The sequence below is a fragment of the Brachycentrus maculatus genome, unplaced genomic scaffold (assembly GCF_059751285.1).
Source record: "Brachycentrus maculatus isolate JH-2025_06_01 unplaced genomic scaffold, ASM5975128v1 h1tg000518l, whole genome shotgun sequence".
Classification (NCBI taxonomy): domain Eukaryota; kingdom Metazoa; phylum Arthropoda; class Insecta; order Trichoptera; family Brachycentridae; genus Brachycentrus; species Brachycentrus maculatus.
Window position 1 is genome coordinate 167,006 of NW_028281264.1, and position 22,041 is coordinate 189,046.

The window sequence follows — 22,041 nt, forward strand, 5'->3', positions numbered from 1 at the left end:
GGCAATTTAGCTAATTGACACAGCCATTCAACCAAAAGTGTGTCCCATCGGTGAACAAAATTTTGCGTTAAGGAAAAGGATCAAGCCGAATATTGTTTTCGGCCCATTCACTGAACCTAGACGTACATAATGGTCATTCAGTCTATTCACGGTAAATTGGCTTAACGTACTGTTACTATTATTTCATCCCATGATTGAAAATTCTTAAAAAACAGTCAGAAAGAAGAAAAAAAATTAATCCTTACTGTATTGGAAATAGGCTAAGTCCAATTTTAATAAAGCTTTCGAAACTTCAAATCTTATTATCTCAAGGGCTCTTCTGTATAATAAAATGATCCTGGAATTTCCCTATCGTGAGGATGCCTCAATGAGAGCTGCGAGGGTGTAGCTTAGAGGGGCGGACTATGATAATTTAGATATAAATATTATTTTTCAACAGAATATTAAAAATGGAAAAAAATGGTTTACAATAAATTTATGTCTAAAAAAATGCTTTGCATGAGAAGGTCTGTCTGGAAGCCTAAATGCTTCTGTATAGATCTGGGAGTGCGGTAGGACAGCTTTCAATATAATACATTTATGGTAAAATCGCCAAAATGGACTTAATATTTCAAACGTTATTTCTAATATTTGGAAAGCTGTTTGCGAATTTATTTTTTTAACAATGTGACGGTTTGAAATTCGTGTATGTTTAAATTGCCATTAAATATCTTTAAGCTACATTTAAAAAATATGTATCTAACTCGGAATATACCAAGCATTAAAATATCATTTTTAAATGAGGTTTTTTTTTCATTAACAGTATAAATTTTAGGTTAAGTATTTAAAAATAGCAATGAAATACCTCAATATTCAAATACCACTAAACGCGCTAATTGATTAACAGTTTTCAGCACGTAAATATGTATTTAAATTTAGTAGATGAATATACTAAAACATGCAGAAGTAACACATATATAATTAAGTAAGAAAGTAATAGAGTAGATTTTAAAAACAAATCAACCATCAGTTTTACAGAACTCATTTACGTTTATATTGCTGCTCAAATACAAAAGGTCTAATTTAACTTATGTTCCTATAAGCAAAAAAAAATCACAAGGTACCATATACCTTTTTAAATTAAAAACATACATATTCCAGCATCAGGTGGATTAAAGAAAAAAATAATTAAATAAAATGGGATGAAGTCAAAGAACACATGTTGTTTTTTCCCAAAAGAAAATATATTTTACTTTTTTTACGTATGTACTTTATTGTACATACGTATATTATATGTATATATATATATTATACTATATTCCCTCGTATTCCGATTTATACAATAGTATTTACTTTTTTATTGTTTATTTTTTTTTAAACAAACGCAATAATATAAATAAAAATATTGTTTTTCCCATTCGCAATAGTATAAATAATATATTTTTTTTAAACACAACAACCAAATCCACAATGTTAAATGCATTCTGCTATAATAGTGAAACATTTGAAACAAGCTACCGCACAAATTCACATACTTAATATAAATTCAGGATTGATTTCATAGATAGTAATTTACTATGCAAATTGTGATTGAATTGAAAAAATTTAGTTAACAGAAAAAATTTAGCTATAATGGCACGGTATCAAAATGACAGAGTTTTAACTTGATCATCAAAGTCAAGCGTCAGGTGATCAGGCGTACATTTCAGATGCTTGTCAAAGGGGGAATTAAATAAATATTCTTTTTTGACATCTCATTAAAGATGAAGAAGAATATGAAAGTCTGAGTATTTACAGGGCTGACGACCGTCATAGGCTGTTTCAAGTTATCACTTTACACATGTATAATATTCACCATTCCACCCTCTATTGACAACCACACTACACAAATTCTTGAAAGTTCTATATATATGAACCAATTTAGAAACCTTGTTCTTGAATCACTAGAACTTCACTAGAGACATCTATTGATGAGATGTGAAAATAATTCCTGTAATTGGAGATAATCCAGATTTTGTGAACAAGTATTTGGACACACTCAAAATGTTGTAATTTAAATAAATGTTTCAAGTAAAAAAAAAACTTTACCCTTTCGATAATCAACTCATGCACGGGAGCCAAACACGTCAACCACGATAATATCAAACGTCGACAGTTTTAATTTGTATGTATTCAATTTAACACAATGGACGTAATTATATAAATAATTAACAATGAAATAATCGAGCAATCATTAACGTTTAACTAAGCGAGTATCAATAAATAATTACAAAATCTGTAGGGTAAGCCTTACTTGCGTGTCCGATAAAAAAAATTATATTTTGATCCGGTTTGATTTTTAAATTTTTTTAAAAGAAGAGCAGATAAGTTATTCCGCATTGATAAACGCTAATATGAGAGCACAATGCTGAAACTGTTGTGACATTCTAAGCCACATGATTCGCGGCAGGTTACATATCGAAATTTGGTGATTTAAATCATCACTTTTTCTTTGTAGGGCTATCTGTGAAGCAAGGTCACCACCTTACGTTCCGTCTCTTGCGATCTCAAAGCTAATATTCTTTAATATTTTGAAAGGAACAAAGGCCATTGACCGGATATAATTAATACCTAAACAAAACGGATTAAAATGGTATGAATAAAAGATAATAAATGCAATTTGAATATATTTAATAGTTAATAAATTATTCAGCAAATAAATCATTCACCTCTGTGTTGTTCAATAGTTGTACTAAATAAATACCACATTGATCCAAAATAATAGTAGTAGTAACGCGGTGGAATGGAGTTTCGACACCTTTTTTGACGGATATATATATATACACATATATATATATATATATATATATATATATATATATATATATATATATATGTATATATATATGTATATATATATATATATATACATATATTTATATTTATAATTTATATTATATATTTATAAATGTTTCTTTACACGAAAATGTCTCTTATTTTAAGGTAAGGCTTACTCTACAGATTTTGTAAATTTTTATTGACACTCGCTTAGTTAAACGTTAATGATAAAAAAAATGCTCGATTATTTCATTGTTTATTATTTATATAATTACGTCCATTGTGTTAAATTGAATATAAACAAATTAAAACTGTCGATGTTTGATGTTATCGTGGTTGACATTGTTGATTTTTTGTTGTAAAGTATATAAAGTAAAGTGCACGCTTGATCACCTGACGCGTGAGTTAAATGATCAAGTTAAAACTCTGTCATTTTGATACAGTGCCATTATAGCATCATTAGATGCAGATGAGAGTCAGTATACAGAAATATACACAAAACACATTGATATGAATAATAATAAATCGTAATGACAAACTTAAAATATATTAAATATTCATACGGCAATATTGCTCACACTCCACAGTCTTACCAAAAAAGTACTTACTATTAGGTCCATGGTTACTTGGTTATCTATGAGACGAGTCCTGTCAATGGGAATGTCTTGGAGCGAACTGAACGCAAAACGTTTTGTTCATTATTTACAAAACCCCATAGAGAAAGTATTATTTGCTAAATATTATATATTATGTATTACATTACGCAAGATCAGTATCCTGCAACCAGATATGTAGTTGGTTCCATTTCACAAGTTCGCGTACCTACCTATACGCCACGTAGGTCCAGTGTAAAAAGCATCGACTTACAAAAGCAAAACAGGAAATTACAAATTCAACAAGAAAAAATCATTTATATAAATTTAAAAATGATTTATGATACAACTGGTGATTTATCTGTGAGGCTAGCTGTTTCGCTTTGATAATAAATTATTGCCACGGAATATAATTCAACAATTTTAAATGCCGTTCCAATTAATCAGAATTACTTTCATTGTAGATATCTAAAAGATATTTCCGATTTAACAATACCTTATAAATAGTGAATAATACATTTGCAATCTCAACCAAGCTCTGAATATCGCGGTAGTCATATAAATCCAATGGGTGAAATGAATAATGCTGTATCACAAAGTGATCACTTACATCAGTCAATGATATGTCGTAACTTAACTTGCATATTCCCATCTTTATGACTTTGGCTCAAAGTCATTTTGTAGTCAATCCCTAAAAAATAATAAAACCAAAATATTTAAATAAAAATAAAACTTTTCGTTTTATTAGAAACAACAAAAAAAAATGTCTTTCGTGGTGCCTTCTTGTTTTCGGTTGAATTGTAAAGTGGAACAAGTCAACCCACTCGACATTATGTCGTAACACGCGGGAGCGTAGGATGATAGGTACCTATGCGATATGCGAAATCTTAACCGAAGTACAGTAAAACCTCGTTATAACGGACTAATCGGAAGGAATGGTGTCTGCTAAAGCCGAAAGTCCATTATATAAAAATAATTTTAAAAATAAACCAAACAACTTTTTTTGAAACTATGAACACTGTAACACTCTCCTCATCATTCATCGTTCACTTTGTGTAATACCACTTTAAAAACACTACTTCATGACAACCTATTTCGAAATAATCCATCAGATCAATAGAATACAGTACATTAAGTAGTGGTATTGCACAAAGTTAACGATGAACGCTAAGGAGAGTGTTATATTACCATACCACAAACTTACTAATACTTTTAATATACAAAATATATAAACACTGTTTTAAGATATGAATAAACAATACACAAAAAAATATTGTTTAAGGACACTCGTCGTGAAGTGATGTTGCTGTTTAATATCGACGCGCTTGCTTTCAGTAATCCTGTTTTCAAAAGTAAAAAGGTTATGCAAATCACGATTTTTTAAATTGATTTTAGACGAAATTTAAACTACAAATTTCACAGTTTTTCCTCGAAACAAATGTACGAATTCGAATAGAAAAGGCAAGGAATTTAAAAAAAAAATTATGTAATTTCTTTAAAAAAAATTGAAAATTCCCCCAAGCATGAGCATTAACAGGACGGTTTTATTTTTTTACATTTGACCGGATTTTTTGTCCATTATATCCGATTTTCGTTAAATAGACGTCCACTATATCGAGGTTTTACTGCATGTACATTATAATAATACACACTATGTCAGTCATAGTGTATACACGGTGATGCGTAAAACATTTTATTTATTTTTTAAATATCATCGTGAAGCAAAAACAAATCTCTCTCAAAGCATCCGTCATCCATTGGTCCGCTGCTGCGTAAAGTCGTCAATATCATCGTAGTACTCGTTTTACTCCAGAATGGAACAGGGTAACCGAGTCATCGTTTAAGTACTAGCCTTATCGAACCCTATTCATATTTCGTTCAATTAATCAGTGCCGGAATAAGAGGCAAGTGGCTTTAAGCTAAAATATAAATGCAGCTTATTATTTTTATTTTATTAAAAAAATCCTTAATGAATATTCGAATTCAAATTATCGAATAGAAATATTAGTATACATTTTAATAAACATAACTATACAACAAACTCTAAATTAAATTTATTGCACTTTTCTCGCTTACGAAATTTAAAAATTCTCAATTACGTCTTCAAATGATAACACTGGCCAACAATTTAAAACTTTTTTTGTAACTGGCATGAAAATACCTGATCTTTATGCACTTTGTATAGGTAAATTAAAAAATGAGAGCAAAAAAAATGTGGGACGTCAGATTTTTTAGTTGTGAATATTTTTATTTCTGATATTGACAAAAGCTTATCTTATTATTTATGTATAAATATATAAGTATATAAACATTTTTTTAAATTTATTATTAGATTAAAACCAATATTTTTAGCTTTTCCACATTTTTTTATATAAACATATAATACTATCGTATTCAATATTAATAAGTTAATATATTTCCACTGTTAATCCATAATTATTAATACTTTTTTTGAATCCCTTAGACCTTAGACTAAAACAGGTCTAGATACTAACCACTATTAAGGTTTCAACGTATGGGGTCCATACAAACAATAATATGACTTTAACATCAAAACTTGACGTGATTCAAGCTTGTCACAATATAGACTATGAGTAAGAACGATTGACTTAGTCCAAATCAGTCATCAAAATCAGTTACAAAATCATTGTTGGCCAGTGTAATTGTCTCATTTTGACAGCTTCAATGCACCGTACCGCTAAATCTGTTAAAAATCTTCTGTTGCCGTAATGTAGGTCAACATTCATTTTTCACTCTCTTTAGTCGTCTGAATGATCTTTCGCATGTGCAATTCGTTATCATGACTTAAAAAAAAAACATTTTTATCTTAATATACCCTATAAACACACACACACACATATATACATGTGTATATAAAAAAATATTTATATATATATATACATATGTATTATATACATGTTATTATTTATATTATGTTCACTTTATTAGTGATATGAGTTTTGGGACACCTTATATTTATTTTGTGCCAATGACTAGATACGAATATGTATATTACGCAATGATTAATGGTGACATAATCCGAGAAATTGGATCTTTGAATTACAAGTGTAGCGTTTATGGTTGCGGCAGGAAGCAATGGAAGTTGTCGTGATGTGTCGGGTCGTGGTCCCGTGGTTAGTGTCGCGGACTCAGTTGAGTCAGAGTTTCTGGGTTCGAACACACTCTACAACAATTTGGTATACCTATTTCTAATAATGAGCGGTTTAGGCTTACAGAAAAGTACTTTTGAAAATAAAACAAATACTTAAATTGCGCTTTTAATCAATTTTAAAATTATTTCAGTGTCAACTCAAAAATAGTAGAAAAACCCCGGCAAAATGAACCCGGCTAATAACAATTAAAAATACTGGGATCTGTCGATTGATACTACTAAAATAAGACAATTTGGTCAAATGTATGTAAACACATGCCTGTATGATGCCAAATAATTCGGACATGGTGAATCAACAAAGTTAAATCCTACAAAATATAATGATCTTCATCTTTGGTGATACATCATAAAATAATATGAAAAATATAATAATATCTTACATAGCTATAATACGATAGAACGAACAATGTATGCATCAACTTCAAAAACATGATTTTGTTTTATGGCAAGGAGAGGATACTTATAGTGTTCCTTAGAAACCTAGAAGCATCCTTTCTAAGTTTCCTGAACATCCAATTTTCCCACTTTAATTTATTCTCACATTTTTCAGTTTGCATGACAGACTCCATGGCGTATTGGAGTAAACGCTCAACTGCGAAACTGGTATCGCGGGTTCGATTTCCGCCAATTGAAAATATCAAGAAATATGTACATACATATTTCACATATTTCAGAGGTCACATGTCTGTTCACTACAGATTGTTTTAAAGAATGTATATTGGATATTTTTTGTCTTTATCGAATATTTATAAAAAAATATTTTTAAATGCATTTTTTTACGCCTTACCTTTCAATAACTTTTTGTTTTTCCATTTTAAAAATAAAATAAAACTTTCTTTTAAAATTACCATATATATTATATTATAACTTAATTCTCCACTCCATTTCAGTGTGTGGGAGTTTTTGGTAAGGGAATGTAATCAATATTGAGTATTTTAATGTTTAATGTTTTAGAATTTAATAAACCCTAACGATGACAAGGTTATTGTCGAAACAGGTAGGTTAAGTGTACTTATAATAAAAAAGTGGTTAAAACAAAGTTGTTTAATTTTATAAGTTTATAAAATGTGCCACAAAGTATATGCGAAAAACATTCAAGATATGTTATGATTAGTTGAATTCATAATTAATTACATTCCCTTACCAATTATTTTTTGACATCTCATCAAAGATGAAGAAGAATATGGAAGTCTGGGCATTTACGGGGCTGACGACCGTCATCGGCTGGTTTAAGTGATCACTTTACACACGTGTAACATTCACCAATTCTACCCATTATTGACAACCACACTACTCAAATTCTTGGAAGTTCTTTATGTATGAACCAATTTAGAAACCTTGTTCTTGAATCACTACAACTTCACTAGAGACATCTATTGGTGAGATGTAAAGAAGCTTTTTACTTAGCAGAAACTCTTATATTGGTATGTGAGGTCCAAATCCTGGATTATAATCACACACATGAGAAACGCCAGAAAATACCATTTTCATTTTTATTATTTAAGCTTATAATTTGACCAGATAATTTATTTACAACATTTTGAGTGTGTCCAAATACTTGTTCACGAAATCTGGATTATCTCCAATTACAGGAGTTATTTTCATTTTATTTTTTGACATCTCATCAAAGATGAAGAAGAATATGGAAGTCTGGGCATTTACGGGGCTGACGACCAATGTTCCACACACTCAAATGGAAGTTTTTGGTAAGGGAATGTAATTAATTGAGTATTTTAATGTTTTAGCAGTGAATAAACCCTGATGATGACAAGGTTCTTGTCGAAAGCGGTTGGTTAAAGTGTACTAATAATAAAAAAATAGTAGTAAAAAAATGTTTATAAAATGTGCCACAAAGTATAAGCGAAAAACATTAAATATATGTTACAATTAGTTGAACATTAAGATATTATAAAAAAGAGGGTGTATGTGTGTGTTTAACAATTAAACGTGATTTAACGTTCGGTGGGCCTGAATATCAAGAATATTTTGATTTGATTTCTAACTCGCTTACTAGGCTAGGACGGCTCTCCACGCGACCCTGGCGTGGCGCGACACGCGAGGTGTTGATATTCAGAAGACGCATGTCCTTACTGTGAGTTATGCAAATGGAATAATATACACTGATCCTGACCAACTATTTTTGAGACCCGCGGAGCACGTAACTTCCTATGAAAAAATGTTAATTGCAATGTTTTTCCGAAGAAGACTTATCGCCACATTTACATTCTAACAGTGTAGATGCCCGGATAATATTAATCAAGTGTGTGTTTACAAAAAAATCCACTTGACAAACGGAATACATTGTAATAACAATATGTAAAGAATATAAGAGGAGATAAAAATAACAATATTAAAATATAAAAAATAAAATATATCATTTATTGGTTCGGCATTACACTATCTGCGGGAAAGGTAATTTTACCGTTTCACTCGACTAGTGGTGTTCGGCGGGAAGGGTAATTTTACCTTTTCACTTGACTCATCGTAAATTGCGTGTAAGTTATTTTTACCCAAGACTTTTGCGGCATTTTTTGATCTCATATCGATGTATACAGTATGGTTAAATGTTATCACTTCTTTTCAGAGATGTTTATCTCTATTATGAGTGTGAATCCACCCGCAGATAATGTGTTAATTAATGAATTTGATTTTTATAAGTATACGACTCGTTTCGAAAACTTACAGATCTTTTCATCTTCTGGTAAAAATTCAAACTTATTTAATTTTAATTTTTACCAGAAGATGAAAACATCTGTAAGTTTTCGAAACTAGTCGTTTATATAAATAAAATTCATTAAAGTGGTATATTGAGTGTTTAATTTTTTTTTAAATCATTAAAATAAACTATTCTATCTACATTGATTAAATCATATTAAAATGTGGATAGTGTAGAAATTATTGTTACCTTAACTGTAACTATGAAATGAGCATCATACACACACATACACACATAGTATATACATATATATATATATAAGGAGAGAGAAGAGATAAGGCGTAGGACGCAGCAAATCTTAGTCACAACTGTCGTCAAGAAAAGGCGATTCAGTTGGCTTGGCCATGTACTCCGCATGCCTCCTGAGAGCCTTAATCAAGCTTGCCTCTTTTACAAGGCATCAGGTTCGCGCCGCCCAGGACGACCACTGCTGACAATTCGTCGGCAGTTCTCGTCAGAACTTCGGGACGCGGATCTGACTTGGGAGGATGCAAGGGAGCTGGCAGCCGACAGAAAAGCCTGGAGACAGTTTGTGGACTCCATATGCTCCACCTAGGGAGCGGATATGGTTATATTATATTATTATATATACATATAGATATCCATGTAAATATATTTATATTTACAAAAATACATACACTTAAGATTAGTACGATTTTATTTGAAGATGATAAACTTTTGCTTAGTGACCAAAATGTACTTTACAACATTTTAAGTGTGTCCAAAGACTTGTTCACAAATCTGGATAATCTAACTGATTAACTGGTCAAATTATAAGGTAAAATAAATTGAAAATCATGTTTCCAAGCGTTTCTCAAGTGTGTGAATGTCTCAATGTAAAGAGTCTCTACTCAATAAAAGCTTTCCTCATCCGACCATAGATGGTTATTGTGACCTCGCGCATACTGTCTTATGAGTTTGATCAATATATCTAGAAGTTTAAAGAAAAGGATTTGGATTGTCAATTATGGGCAGAATTGGGGAATGTGATTGGTCAAAGTGATCACTTAACCAAGCATATGACGGTTGTAAGCCCTGTAAATGCCTAGACTTCCACATTCTTCTTCATGTATGTTGAGATGTTAATTTTTTGGTGGTTGTTAAAAATATTTTTTGTTTATATAAATAAAATAGTGCTTCGGGTGTTTCTCAGTATTATGATGATTACCACATACCCTGTACCCTATAGAGAAGCCCTATATATATACTCTAACTTAATATATTTCCATATTTAAAAAGTGGTTTTTCTCTCTATAAACTAATTGATGTGAAGGAATTTCCGTATTATGAATATCAAACCACCAGCCTGACTAACTAACTAACTATCTAACCATCACGCCGCATCCCCGCAGGGGTAGGCAGAGAGAATAGAACGCCACACAACCCTGTGTTTGCAATATTCTACGTTCATGCATCTCCTCATACATAGCCTGACAATCCCATAAATATATTGCATCCACATTTTTTATTCATTAAGATGCAACGTTGAAGACATTTTGTATTCAAAAAAATTATTTGACTTTTTGCAAAATATTCATTAAAAATTCATTAATTTCCCTCCACAAACCCCATTCTTTTGAAACATAATCCTAAGAAGTTAATCTTTTTAGGTTGATTTTATGAATTGATTTGGTTGCATTTGTTGGCTATTCCATTATTTTACTAGAACTTTATTGAAGAAATTAAACATGAAATATTTCATTACATCATCAATCATGATTCAATAAATAAATTGCGGGTTTATAATAGCTGAATTATGCCGCAAATGATTTACACCGAAAAAATCTAAATAAAGGAGAATACTTCATCAATAGTAGTGAGACTAACTTTTGTTGGCGTTAAATTTTTTCTTGAACTTTTCATTAAAAAAATCTTATCAATGGTTTGAGCTTCATCTGAGTTGAATTGAATGTTGAAATCGTAACTCACAATCATTAATATTTTGTCCAGTTCTATTCCCAACAATGCTACACCTTCAATAGTTAAAATTGTTAAGTAATAAATATCAAAGCGTATTCAGCTTATTTACAGTATAATAAACAAGCGTCTATTAGTTCTCCATGCTACGTAGTAACACAGTACACGCGGCGCATGCACGTAGACTGTCTATGAAGTATGCGACGGAGAGAGTAAAAGCTATTCTCCCACTCTTTCCTTTCAACTACATGTAAATTCGGAAAAGAAGAAGAGTTTTACTTTTTTCCTCTGATTCTGGCCAATTTGCCCTACCTCGCCTAAAAAAGCTTGCCTTCGAAAATTATCAACTTTAACACATTGGCAATATTTTTCTACTAACCACAAATCTTTCCATCCCATATAATAATTTTGTACTGTGACCTTTTGGCATTCACTAACCTTTGTATTATGTATATGTCCGCCTATTAACTTTGTATATGTCCGCCTCCGTGGTGTAATGGTCAGCGTGTTTAGCTACCGTGCCGGAGGTCCCGGGTTCGATTCCCAGGGGGGGGGGCGAAAATAAATATTAGTGATTTTACACTGTAATATTTATTTAATATTACCCTGGACTGGTTCCTGAAGCGCAAGAGTGATCACTTTGCCTTCACGTAAGTAATGATCAAGATAACACTGCGTCGATTCGATGCAGTGCCCTATGCACCACTGGGTGCGGATAAGGGTTATTAATTAATTAACCTTTGTATTAAATCGTAAATGCAGGTCTTCGTATTTTGTAGTGATTATCAATTTTCGGTTATTTCAATTTATCGATTATGATCAGGAAGATATACATAGAAGCATAAAAAAGGTACAAAGAGATATATTTCTTGAAAAAGTTCAACCTCATTTGATAGTTTGTTTAACTTTAACCATTAAAAATAGATGTGATTTTTATTGTCCTTTCATTTAGTATACCTACCATATACTAGCTGCAATCGCTAGATAAGGTTTTACTTCAGAAATTGAATGACCAGGGTTTATTCATTGATGTCAGCTCATTTTATTTCATGTTTTTTTTTAAATGGGATGACACTTTATTCATATAACATTCTGTATTATGCAAAAATGTTTTTTTATATGTCATTTGGTTGTAGTGAAAGAAATATTCAAACGAACGATAGAGCGAGATAATAATCATTTTATATGTAGGACAAAGAGATTTTTCATTATGTGGAGACACATTTGTGACGTTTTGGAATGGGGATGTCCCACTCAATTTGTGACGGTTGGTTACTCTGATGAAGGGTGACCTTTTCCATGGAATCGTCCAGCCATTGGGATGTGGGGGAACGGCACGTAACCATGGATACAAAGAGTGACATCATTGATATAATAATAATCTCAGACTATACGAAGCAAACATAGCAATATCCAATTTATAAATTTCAATATTAATTTTAAAATATAAACAATGCATTCATAATATTTCAATTTGATCACAAATTTTAAGAGTACATACTCTCAGCGGATTACATGCACGCTATCTTACACAAATTTAACTTCGAGTACTCCACACATTGTTCCTTCTCTATCATTTTCTTATATTCTTCATCTTTTTCATCTCCAAATAGTAGTAATGCATTATTTGAAGTAAAATAAGAATATGAATGCACGATTCTCTTATTGAGCGTATGGCTTAATCTTGTATAGTTTACTCTGAATGGTAAACGGTCGTTATTCTGATTTATACTACAAAGACAACAACCATCTAATCGAGATTTCAAACTAAATTAAATACATCTATTGAAGGAACATATAAGTACGTACCTTTAAAGTTTTTACATTTTTGCAATATAAATGTTGCTTGTCCAATGGAATGTATTGCGACATTCATTACAGTTACTGAGCTATGAACTAGAAAGAAAGTTGTTTCAAATCTTGACGAACTTGGTATACAAAAAATACGTGTAATTAATTATTTATCAAGGATTTTTATATATTTGAACGTCAATTTATGATTTTGAAAAATGATTTTCAAAACACATTTGTTTGAACGCATACATAAAATACACCTTTAACGTTTTTTTCTTTAAAGATCAAGGCTGTAGCGAAATCGATTCGGAACTTTGAAACTAGATGTTGATATGCGTTTTTAGGAGTTAATATATAAGCGAAGATTAATGTAATTGATACGATACGTATTGATATCGATACGGCGTTCATTATTCCAACCTAGATTTGATTTAATATGAAACCCTTAAAGCGAAATATGGCCATTAAAGGTAATGATTCATTTGTGTTATCCTCCATTTATTCTCTACCCCGATTCGTTCCCCCAGAAATATGAACGTTGCATTAAGGGGTGCGTAGCAATCTCATCACCAAGAAAATGTAATCAATAAAAAGCAATCACTCAAACAACAAATGGCGAAATGTATTTATCATTCCCACAATAGAGAGTTTGAGGTCATCCCTGAAGTGGTACGCAGGAAAAACTAAACGGGAACCAATACTTTACGTGAAAAAGCTACGTAAAGAAGAATCTACTTCAATTAAATATAAGATAATCTGCCTTGAATGAACTCGAAATGACAAGTTAATTAAAATTATCTATTCATCTTTAAAAATCAACTGTAACTTAATTAAGCTCAAAAAATCAAACTGCCGGTTGATAAGGGCTTATAATAAGATAAACCGATTGGTTGATTACATTAAATTAACGCCTTGCCAAATTTAATGAACCCAAACCATATTTATTAAAGTTATCAACATTTCCATCTTTGCGCCTTTAAACATAAGAAAACATACTATCACCATGAACTTATAGAAAGAACGATACTTATATTTGATAAAAACATAATACACAAAGAAAGTCTCATATTGAAAACATTTTACCAAAATATTTGGAGTGCTAATTTTACTCTTACGATCACGTACGATTGTTTGTACGAGTGCATGTTTTATGCCCTTGAACGGCGAAGTTCTATCGAAGAAGGCTGCGTCGCATTTTAATGTAGTGAGCAGGTAGCACGGAATTACTTACTGTTCAAATAAAAACGAACTTTTATTATTATTTGGCTTACCAAACAAACACTGCAAGTACTTACTTGTGACTGAAAATTGTTATTGTCATCACAATTACGTCATTAAAATTGTTAGAAAATTATTATCACAATTATTGAACGAGTATGGGTGTGAAGCCCCGAGTGCCGTAGCTATTATTGTTATTGTCATTTTCATGTTCTTGACTACCTCCAAGTAACATCAAAAACAAGAAATGAGAATGACAGTAATGACTAGAGCTCTCGCGGTTGCATACCCGTATTCGTATAAGTTTCGTGTGGCGCAACTTGCATATTTTCATGCTCCTTACCTTTCAATAAGTCTTTTATTTTCAAAACCGTATATTTATTTCGAAAAAAACTAATTTTAGTATCACAAACCGTTGTTTTAAGAAAAATTCAAATACGTCAAATGTTACTTGGGTTTAGAGAAAAGAAAATTAAGTTGCTATTTAACGTACACTGGACCTTAAGGTGAAGACTGACCGGAGCATTTAGTCGTAACTCTAGTCGTAATTCTAATAAAAATACAACAAAATCGTCCGCCTCCGTAGTGTAATGGTCAGCACGCTCGGCTACGGTACTTGAAGTCCCGAATTTGGTTCCCAGGTCAAATAAATACAAGTGATTTTTTCAGTCTAATATTTATTCAATATAACCCTGGACTGGTACCTGAAGCGGCGGACTAATCACCTTTCCTTCGTGTGTTAACGATCAAAATAACACTGCGTTTATATGATGCAGTGCCGTATGCACCATCGGGTGCGGATAAAGGTTTAAAAAACATATAATCATTTCTATTATACAGAGTGGGGCGCGGTCACTACCTTTTTTGAAAATCAGGCTCCACAACGACAATAACTCCTAGATCGCGTTCCTATAGCGTGTTTGAAAGCACAGGATCCTATTTTTTTATGTTAGTTTAGTGTCAATCATGCCATCCACAATCAAGTGAATGTCTACTTTTCCTTCGACTATTCCGTCATCGCACCTCAGCGTGCATTCAGAAAATAATCTAATATCGCGCCTGCAGGTCGTGTGACTTATCGTAAATTGATTTATACATCAGGTATACATTACGATGTAAGTGAACACGTTCAGGGATACTAGTAATGTGAATAAGAAACAAGATGGACCTTCCAGAGCCATCGGGATGCCTGAAACCGTCGAGAGTCAAAAACGTCGTCGTCATATCCAGTTTTTTTTTTATAATCAAACTCGAAAAAAGAGATGTAGGGGATGTGTTGTTCCAACTGAATTACTCAACGGCTCACGCGACATGAAATTTCATTATTTTTTTTGCCGGAACACCTTCCCGAATGGTGCATCTCTCTTATGGGCGATCTTCAGTGGCGAGCGCGATACCCAGATTTAGCTCCCTGTGACTATTTTCTGCGCGGCTAACATAAAATATTGATTTACACCAATCGTTCAAAAACTCGGTAAGCTGAAGGACAATATTCTTGCTGCTAATTTCGACATTTCCTGTCTGGCTCCGTAGTGTAATGGTCAGCTACCGTTCTGGAGGTCCCGGGTTCGATTTCCAGAGGGGTCAAATAAATATTAGTGATTTTTTCACTGTAATATTTATTCAATATTACCCTGGACTGGTACCTGAAGCGGAGGGCTGATCACCTTTCCTTCATGTGTAAACGATCAAGATAACACTGCGTTTATATGACGCAGTGCCCTATGCACCATTGGGGTGCGGATAAGGGTTTTATTATTATTAATTTGGACATAGGCACAGTTATGCTGGAAAAACTTGACAAAAATATCAAAATTCGCCCATCTTAGCGCATTGACGAGAACAGTAGCCGCCTTGGAGATGTAGTTTTTAAACTAAATAAAATAAAACTTAAAATGTGCCCTTGCATACAGAAAAAACAATTAAATCCATACTCACAATACTTTTTGTGTTATGATTTTTTCAAATAAAGAAGTGACCACGCCCCACCCTATATGTATTACTTTTCATAGAGTTTTCTGTGAACATAGTTTAATGAATCGTTTTTATATTCGTAAAATCGCCCCCGGTTAAAGATGTATTGCATGTCCATTGGGACTAGCCTTAACACGAAGACAATAAAACTATCAGGATTCTGGAAAAAATTGCGTTTTCGGAAATAATTATTTTTTACATTCATAATTTGTCTAGTCAATGAAAAGTTACTTGAAGCTTTTGTTAATAAATATCCCTGTAATTACCTTATTATTAACAATATTTTGAGTGTGTCCAAATACTTGTTCACAAAATCTGAATTATCTCCAATTACAGGAGTGATTTTCATATTATTTTTTTGACATCTCATCAAAGAACAAGGTTTCTAAATTGGTTCATATACTTATATACAATAGAACTTCCAAGAATTTGAGTAGTGTGGTTGTCAATAGTGGGTAGAATTGGTGAATGTTACACGTGTGTAAAGTGATCACTTAAACCAGCCTATGACGGTCGTCAGCCCCGTAAATGCCCAGACTTCCATATTCTTCTTCATCTTTGATGAGATTTAAAAAAATAATACCTTATTATTACATTTCGAATTCAAAGAGAATAGTGTAAGATCGTCATGACGTCAATTGCTCGATTCTTATAGAATTGGTAATTTTTCATAATTAATTATGTTTCCAAGAAATGGATGTTTCCTTTTTTTGAAAACCATTTTATTATATGTCAAACTCACCTAAGAAGGTGCAAGATCGCCATGACGCCAATTACTTAATTGTTTTGAAATTGGTGAATTTTTCAAAAGCAAATTATATTTTCATGAATTGAATGATCGAACAAAACATTTTATAATTGAAACTTATACAGAAATAAAAACTAATGGAGGCAATTTTTAAAGAAAAGCGTGCGTCATATAGTCCGTCAATTACGGTAGTCGAATGATTTAATATTTGGAATATTTGATAACTTTTATTTATTTATCTGGATGAGTAGGGAATGCGAAAAATCCAATTTCCTCAATGTTGCAAAAAGTATATTCTGTGCAATGTAAAGTATTATTATTATTATTCTCATGACCCTCAAACACACCCAACTACATAAAACACTGCATTTACACTCCAACACGTCTTAGCCAGATATTGAAAAGTTATTTGCAAAGGGAATTTATCAATGTATTCAAATATGAAAGATTCAAATATCTCAACTACTTTTGACAAAAGTGATGCAATAAATAAATTAATTAAATTATGAAATTTTCACAATCAACAATTGAATTTGGCATATTGTATAATATAACCTCGTGATTATATTTGATCTCAAAAACATACCACATAGTATTTCATAAATATTGAAACAAGACAATAAAAAATGCTTAAAGCTACACGAAGCTTATTTTTATGTTTTTTTTTGTACAAATGAAATCAACTTTTGATTCTGAGATATAACTATTATCGTACTAATATTATATATAAGTGTAATACAATATTATATAATTTAATTTTGATATAACGTTGCATGTTTTATTTGTTTTTTTCTTTCTTTTCCATTTAACCGGAATAAGCCATAGTAACGAACCGAACTGAAACAACAAGTTCTTAATAAAATAAGGGATTACTTATTTAAAAAATCGACTTAAAATTGAAGACTTATTTTATATTGTTTTGAAATCAAAGCTACTGTTTAATTTTTAATATTAGATTTACTTTACAAAAAACTTTGTAAATACCACTATTTCTTAAAATCTATTGTGTGACACGTGTTTCTTTGCATTCTGAATGCTTTTCTAAAACCTTCTACGGTGTTTGAGGATGATGCGGAATGTATCTAAACACGTGTCTCAATAGATTTTGTGATTTTCCAAGTAAAAATTAAATTAAAAATGGATAACCAAAAAATTCATGAAAGTGATTTATTTCACTCAGATTATTAAATCACTCAGGGTTAAGCTGGAGGGGGAATTAATATAAACGTTATAAACATGGCCTTTTAAAAGGAAAATTTAAGATTACTACACTGTAAATGTGGGTAGGTATTATGAATTAATTATCATTCATTTTTACCCTTTTCTTATTAATTAATTTGTATCTTTTCAAGCCAGAATATTGTATCTAAATTTTCTTTACTTTTAAATTGTATTATGTAATCATATTTGAATTACATTTTTTGACTAACTGAACTTGAGGCAATTCACATTTTAACAAATCGTTATGCATTCTTTCATTTTCACATCGCTGATTGGTATCTATTTGTTTCATCGAATAATTTTTGCAATGCAATAAAAAATAAACTAACCCTATTTTTTTATTTTATATAATTTTATGTAAGGTGATCTGTCCTGCCTAACTTACATTAAATTTCTAAAAATTCAATAATAATATCAAAACCAAACAAAATTTTTTTTCCACAAAGTTTTTAAAAATATATGATTTTCAGCAAGTAATATAATGTTCTATCCAATCCTTGTTTAGTTTCCTTTTAATTTGTACGTAATAGATACTGATACTGCAATACATACAAATGAAGACAATAATTACATTCGTGACTTTAATATATTATTTCAAAAGTACATAGCGCATTCCATTGTTTTATATATCGCTCACTCCATTAGACAACGTCATAAATCAAAAATCGTCAATTTTCAGTCGTGCATGTTTTCGGAATGCCCAGAAAATGTACTATATCCCAGCAAATCATTTTTCAAATGGAGAAAAAACGTCAGGATTTATATATATATATATATATATATATATATATATATATATATATATATATATATATATATATATATATATATATATATATATATATATATATATATATATATATATATATATATATATATATATATATATATATATATATATATATATATATATATATATATATATATATATATATATATATATATATATATATATATATATATATATATATATATATAAATACATATATACAAACACACAAACGCACACACACATAAACAAATACAAACACAAGGCTCGGTATAGCAAAAGGCAGTAACCAATAAGGACTTATAACTTTCAAAAACTTATGCTTAAATTAAACGTGTTAATTTATTAACAGATGTCGTAACTTGCCTCTAAACAACGAATGTCCTTAATGTTATTTTTAAACGTTAATACCTATTCAACATCTTTTACTTTTGATCAAATTTCTCACAAGTTCATTAAAATTTCTACATTTTATATTTTAGACCTTACAGAAATACATTTTGTAAATAATTGATTAACAAAGGCGTCGATTCCAATGGAACGATAATATATTTTTTTACTGTTTTTTGAAGCAGACTAAAAGAAATAAGTTTATTGCTAATTTTGAAAAAAAAAATAGTTTTGCACATTGATATTTACATAGTTATTCGTATTAGCTATAACGGTGATTAAATAAACAAGTAGGTTCATATGCGTTGTTAAAATTGATTACATTTTGAAATTTATCTTTTAGAATAAACTCATAACCTCGGGAGAGAATAAAAGAAAATATTTTACCTGGAATTATTGGCTCCACTTATGGTGTAAACATGTTTTTCTGCGACCATGGTTGTGATCTCCCAACCACAAATCGCTTCGAAATATGATCGAATATCTGAAAAATGAAAAATAGTTCATTTAAAGATAGTAATTTTACTTTCCATTTTATTCCTAAAGCAATGTTAATTTACCTTATAGCGAATATTAATCTGAATTTGCGATAGCGCGGGGAAAAGTATGCGACATGCGGCCGACGGACAGCGCTATTTCAACAAGATTATTAACAGCAATGTAAAACGCTAACAACTTGTTTGAATAATTTTTGGCCACTTGTGGACCACATTTTTGTGAGTCGAAAGGAAATTGGTAAGCACCTGAGAAACTGTCAAACTCCGACGAATATTTAAATAATATTGTAATATTTTATGATGCATTTTGCATTGCAACATGCGTGTTTTATGTTTGATTTAAAACTTCATTTATAAAGATAAACAATGGGATGAGTATGTATAGTTACAATAGCCAAACTGAAAGATGACCTGCTCGTATGCATGTTGTTTACTAATCGTGTGTAATTTAGAAATAAATTATTCTTTCCACGAGTATTATCTCGACACATTATTTAAAGTACCTACCCACACAATATAAAGGCACTTATTATTTTACTGTCGTTACAGCAGAAAAGTCAAGGTAGCGAACTTTTGTCATCTTTGTAAACTTAGGAATTCAGCAACCAAGGAGGTCCCAAAAGTGGTTGAGTGTTTTGAAAATAAGCCTTGTAATATTCCAGAACACCACTTTTTGAGTTTTTGTTACTTTATTTTCTTTTTGCGGTCTTATGCTCTTCTTTAAACTAGTTTTAAAAAAATTATTTGTTTTTTATTTTCCAAATAGAATCTATTGTAAATTTTTTGTTTCAGTAAATTTGAATTAATCATTCTTTTGTTTTACCATAAACAATATTTTATTTTTTTGAAGCAAACATTTATCATTGTTTTTCATTAACACATAAAACATTACAATATTTACTAAGTTTACGTTAAGTACAATAAAGTATAATTCGATAATAAATTATGAAAAGGATAGTTTACAATGCAGCCTTCAGTAAGTAACAGTTCAGCTACAAGTGTAGTTTCGTCATGTTATAAACCATGCACTTACATACATGACACAATATGGAATAAAATTGTTTACCAATAGTTTATCTTTGGGCAACGGACGTCAACTTATCAAATACTTTATAGACATCGACGGAATAATTTTACGTTTTAAACTCGCACTGTAAAAGTCATATGTATGAACACTACCGTATACAGCAGATCAAATCACTTAAATGAATTAAATAATTTCGGATTCGTTAAAACAGGTTTTACTCTTTTATTTCAACCGAATGACTGTTTTGTTTTGTAAGAACTAATCGCACTTTTTAAAAGCAAACACTTTAAAAAATCAAATATTGTTTTATCTTGTTACCGATCGTATGTATGCAACGGGGGTTCACGCTTCGGAAATTTTATAGTTTATTGAGTTGCATTGCATTGAAAGAAGGCACGTCGAAGGCATGACACGACCAACTGACTCGCAAAAACATAACTCGCTGTGTAGGCATTCAGTTAAACCTTGTACCTATAATTATTACACATGCATAAAATTAGTACTCCAAAGAGTCATTCTCGTTATTCCACCTCTCGAACTTGATTGAGTTTATTTTCTTTCTAACTCTGGTACATAAAATAAGTGTTTTGAGACAATAAATATGAACTGTTCGTATAGTCCTTATACCAAGCGAAGCTTCTCTAGCTGGATTATTGATGTATACGTTTTTATACACTTTTATTCAATATCTATGATATTATCAATCTATTTTAAGGAAGGAAATGACACAATAATAAGAGATAAGAATAGTTAAATTGAAGGAACTTTTTTATATATTTCCTTGAATTCTATGAGAAAACGCCATGACTACAAAGAACTATTTTCATTGTAAAATTATGCGAAAAACACAAGTGGTCCTACTTGTATGTATGTTGTTTACTAATCATAAGCTATTTGGTAATTAATTATTCTTTCCACGAGTATTATCTCGGGATACTAACAAAATGCATGTACCTGCCTACGTAATACAAAAGCATTTAGTATTTATATCGTTGTGCAAAGAATTTAAGGTACCGAAATTTTGACATTGATGTATTATACTGATAATTATTTAATCACAAAACATCTAAGGACTGAAGTTTTCAATATTCAATAAGTTTTTTTTGAAATACTTACTTAATTTTATTATGTGTTTAACGACAAAAAAACGTGACAATATTTAATTTAATATTATCACAGAGACAAAAAAAATTGGCAATATTTAATTTA

The 22,041-nt window shown here is 30.8% G+C and overlaps 1 protein-coding gene across 6 annotated transcripts in view; it reads right to left on the reverse strand.

The window, feature by feature from the left end:
* The window catches only part of LOC148301770 (proton-coupled amino acid transporter-like protein acs), a 53,034-nt gene extending 31,781 nt beyond the window's left edge, over window positions 1–21,253 (reverse strand). Inside the window, exons 1-3 of one of the 6 annotated variants that reach the window (XM_088272743.1) lie at window positions 19,869–19,956; window positions 19,696–19,792; window positions 4,000–4,080 (exon numbers count right to left, since the gene is read on the reverse strand). In XM_088272743.1, the coding sequence (XP_088128869.1) occupies window positions 4,000–4,041 (42 nt within the window). In that variant the 5' untranslated portion in view covers window positions 4,042–4,080; window positions 19,696–19,792; window positions 19,869–19,956. Of the gene's footprint in view, window positions 1–3,999; window positions 4,081–19,695; window positions 19,793–19,868; window positions 19,974–20,871 lie in introns of those variants that run through there. The other 5 variants (XM_088272742.1, XM_088272740.1, XM_088272741.1 and 2 more) reach the window with 5 other exon arrangements.
* Between the last annotated feature and the right edge of the window lie 788 nt (window positions 21,254–22,041).